The sequence below is a fragment of the Armigeres subalbatus genome, chromosome 2 (genome assembly GCF_024139115.2).
Source record: "Armigeres subalbatus isolate Guangzhou_Male chromosome 2, GZ_Asu_2, whole genome shotgun sequence".
Taxonomy (NCBI): domain Eukaryota; kingdom Metazoa; phylum Arthropoda; class Insecta; order Diptera; family Culicidae; genus Armigeres; species Armigeres subalbatus.
This window is the reverse complement of record NC_085140.1, coordinates 313,852,918-313,856,855: the sequence shown is the minus strand read 5'-3', so window position 1 is coordinate 313,856,855 and position 3,938 is coordinate 313,852,918. Positions and strand designations below refer to the sequence as shown.

The window sequence follows — 3,938 nt, the reverse complement described above, 5'->3', positions numbered from 1 at the left end:
GTAAAGCTCAGTTCATTCAAATTCATTGTGAAAAACGATAAAATTATACATACACCGGTATGCTACACGTACGTCGGTGTACATTGGTCGGTTTTCCATAGTGCACGATTGACGCAACTGCAGTTTTGTTTTGTTTTGATTTTTTTGTTACATAGGTCGCTCTTAGTTCCCATATGTTAAAGCGACGTATGTAACAGTGAGACTTCAAAATAGAAATTTTACATACGTCGATTCGCAAAAGACTGAATTAAAGAATTTTAAGATCTGAAATCAGTAAAATCGATGCGTATTATATAAAGCCGCGTGTGATTGTCACGTTGTATTAAAAACCCCGTTTTGTTTACTTTTGTTACATACGTCGTTATGAAAAATTATGCTTGATTTTCAGTGCAAAAAGTAAACAAACGAGCATAAATTCCATACAAAAATCCAAGATGGCTGAGTTGGGGATATTGACAAGTCGGATAACCTGTATACATAAAAAAAATCTTGATGTAAATACCAAGATTCTTTTATGTACAGGTTATCCGACTTCGTCAGTAGATGGGAATAACCAGCGCGGGGGGGAAACATACATTTTCAGTGCAAAAAGTAAACAAACGAGCATAAATTCCATACAAAAATCCAAGATGGCTGAGTTGGGGATATTGACAAGTCGGATAACCTGTATACATAAAAAAATCTTGGTAAATACCAGGGGTCTGATGTTTTGGTTGTGTTTTCGTAGTGTAGATGCAGTCTCGTTTCTTCTGTTTGTCGTTTATGGAACTGTCAGGGTGGAACGCACCTATCTCTTTTTTTCCCATGATTCTTCTTATGGCTGTCAGCAAGATTCTTTTATGTACAGGTTATCCGACTTCGTCAGTAGATGGGAATAACCAGCGCGGGGGGAAACATACATTTTCAGTGCAAAAAGTAAACAAACGAGCATAAATTCCATACAAAAATCCAAGATGGCTGAGTTGGGGATATTGACAAGTCGGATAACCTGTATACATAAAAAAAATCTTGGCTGTCAGTGCGGAATTTTCTATGTTGGCTACGAAATGAACTGTGGTGGAGGTATACAAGTGTCAGTCCCGTGGTAAATATAAACAAAAATCATCTGGTGCAGCTCGTCCTCTATGTATGTAGTACCTATATTTATACTTGTATATACGGATTATACCCTCGATGCTCATTGGTAGACGTCTCAACTCAATGAATCAGGATTGTTTTGTGTCGAAAGTTCTGAAGAGGTTGAATATTATTTTGCGTAAGCGCGCACAACGCGGATGCATTTTATTCCGTTTCCTGTTTGCTTTTGATTGTTATAAATGAATCGTTATCTAATTAATCTATCCTACATTGGTACTCACTTCAGGTAGGATGTGAAAGTTTCGATGGGATGTATTTATTTATTGCTGACTGTTTCATACTTGCAGAGGTATTCAGAAGAACCTTTTGAAAGATTCGGGCCATGTGGAAGATCCGCATTCGGTTGAAGGAGTACTAGAAATTGCGCTAAAAAAGTTTGCCCCAGTTAACGAATTTAAAATTAAGGTATCTAGTCGGTAAGTATCTTAAATAGGTATTTAGTATTTGGAACATTCAAGGAACCAACTTTTCAAACAAAATTTAGGTATTATTTTTTTTAAGTCAGCAGGTTTGAAATATTTACATTATATGGGATGGGTCCATTAAATCCTCGTCCTATATAATCTAGAATTGATCACAACTCTCACTTTACGAATTCTAAAGTATTTTTGAAATCTTATTTGTCTTTCAACTTGGTTATTGAATCAACTGAAGGTGACAATCACTATGATGTGCCAATGACCCAAGAATGAAAAAAATCTCGGTCAAATCGATCTATAACAGCATCCTCTTATTTGCAAGGTTAACTTTGTAACTTATAATAAAATCTTAATATAAATAATATCTATTATATCGTTTCACTTCCCAGGACCGATGCCGGTGTACATGCTCTACACAACACCGTTCATGTGGACCTGGAAAGACCATATGGGGGACCATACAAAACACACAAGCTGACCCAACGGCTGAATAGGGCGTTTGGAGCTCAAGGTTTACCGTTGAGGATACTCGACACAAAACTGGTGCCGATGACTTGCCACGCGCGGCTTTGTGCCAAATCTCGCACATATATGTACCGTTTGGGTGTGTTGAGGCCTCAGTTTTGTGTGAATCCTAATATGCACCCCTTTAGTCGGTTCGTGCCAATTGATGAACACGATCGGTGCTATTTTATAGCGTAAGAACTCGTTTTGTAAAGTACGAAAACATTCCTTAAGATGAACTTTTCATTTCAGTCATGAAAAATTTGATATAGAACGACTGAAGCGGGTTGCCAGTATGTTTCAAGGATATCACGATTTTCGGACGTTCATGTCAGTTGCTCGTGGCAATAATCGACAAGAGGACCCGACTTATACGCTTAGAAATATTGACTATATTTCAATAGACAGAGGCATTTCGATGGCGTCGGCATTCAACAGAGACATAGCTGAGAAATATTACGAGTACTGGGACATTCGGATAAAGGCTAGGTCGTTCCTCTACAAGCAGGTATCAATAAGGATTTAGGAATTTTAATCCAAATTTCATTCAAATCTTAAATAGGTTAATGTAGAGACTTCCTGCGCATATCAGTCCTATCTTTATTGGATTTTCTATCCATATGGAATAAACATGTGATTATGGGCAGTATACCAAAAAGGGCCTTACATATAAGAAAGATAATATCAAAAATAATCATAATACATAAATATCTGACATAACAGCAAACCCTAATTTTGAAATTTAAAAGGGTTGTGGCTTCTATGTCATATTTTTGACTATTTTGATATCCAATCCACTCAGCGATGAAGGTGCGATTTGAATCAAAGCTAGCGGGTTAAGAACCATTTTCCCCATTATTCCATTAAAAAAACAAGTATTACTGTTCTTCGACGTTCCGGAACTATAGTTTAATTTATTCATCTCTTTCATCTGTTTGTTTATAAACTTTTGTCATTGATTATTTTGAGAATTATTACTTACATATTCTAATAATGTTATTATTTAATTATTGAGAAATCATCCATCCATGTATAGTTTTACTTACTTTAATCAATTATGACTTATTCGATAAAACAAATAACTCAGATAATCATCCTACAGGTACGACGCATGGTAGGAGCCTGGATCGCTGCCGCAGAAAACCGTATTAGCGAGCGTGACATCTACCGCATGTTGACAGTGCCCTCGCAGCGCTCGTGGTGCAATCAAGTAACCGTGGCTCCAGCCTACGGGCTATACCTGTGCCAAGTCGAGTACGATCCCGAAGATTTGCAGTTCCCTCAAGATGAGTTTTCTGGACCAGCTGAGGAAAAGCAAACAATCGTTGCAGCCAACTGAAACGACGGTTACCTATATGGATGGCAGTAGGAAGATTTTTCGTGGTGAGATGGAACGCAATGCTCCAGCTCGTTTAGGATTCATAGTGGACACCAGCCCTGATCAAGTGCCGGCGTGTATTCTTAGTAATTTTCTTTATCTAGGCTCCCAAGATTGTGTGAGAAAGGAAGTGCTGGAAAAATATAAAATAACTCATGTGCTAAGTGCAGGCATCGAAACCCCATCTTTCGAGCAATGTAATCACAACGTTAAGACCATCTTTGTCGAATGTCTTGACTTACCGGAAACCGATCTGCGAGACATTCTAAAACAGACTAATGAATTCATAGAAAGATGTCGCTTTGACGAGGGCAAAGTCTTAGTCCACTGTAACGCCGGAGTGTCGCGATCTACATCAGTTGTAATCGGATATTTGATAACCCATTGTAATTTTACGTTCCTACAAGCTTTGGGATTAGTCAAGAGTAAAAGACCTTGTGTGCAACCAAATGTAGGCTTCATGAACCAGTTGAAAAAGCTACAATAAACACAATTAGAAA

At 37.9% G+C, this 3,938-nt stretch overlaps 1 protein-coding gene across 1 annotated transcript; it reads left to right on the top strand.

Annotated features, from left to right (window-relative positions):
- Positions 1 to 1,153: 1,153 nt before the first annotated feature.
- Positions 1,154 to 3,535, top strand: LOC134212627 (tRNA pseudouridine synthase-like 1). The gene is made up of 5 exons (XM_062690640.1): positions 1,154 to 1,363; positions 1,425 to 1,553; positions 1,946 to 2,254; positions 2,313 to 2,568; positions 3,163 to 3,535. Exons 1-5 carry the CDS (start codon positions 1,317 to 1,319, stop codon positions 3,397 to 3,399), a joined length of 978 nt encoding a protein of 325 aa, XP_062546624.1. The 5' UTR covers positions 1,154 to 1,316; the 3' UTR covers positions 3,400 to 3,535.
- The last annotated feature ends 403 nt before the right edge of the window (positions 3,536 to 3,938 follow it).

Coding starts and splice junctions, on each gene's coding strand:
- LOC134212627 (XM_062690640.1), top strand. CDS start 1,317: ATGAATCGTTATCTAATTAATCTATCCTACATTGGTACTCACTTCAG. Junction 1,364..1,424: donor TACATTGGTACTCACTTCAG/GTAGGATGTGAA, acceptor TCATACTTGCAG/AGGTATTCAGAAGAACCTTT. Junction 1,554..1,945: donor AAAATTAAGGTATCTAGTCG/GTAAGTATCTTA, acceptor TTCACTTCCCAG/GACCGATGCCGGTGTACATG.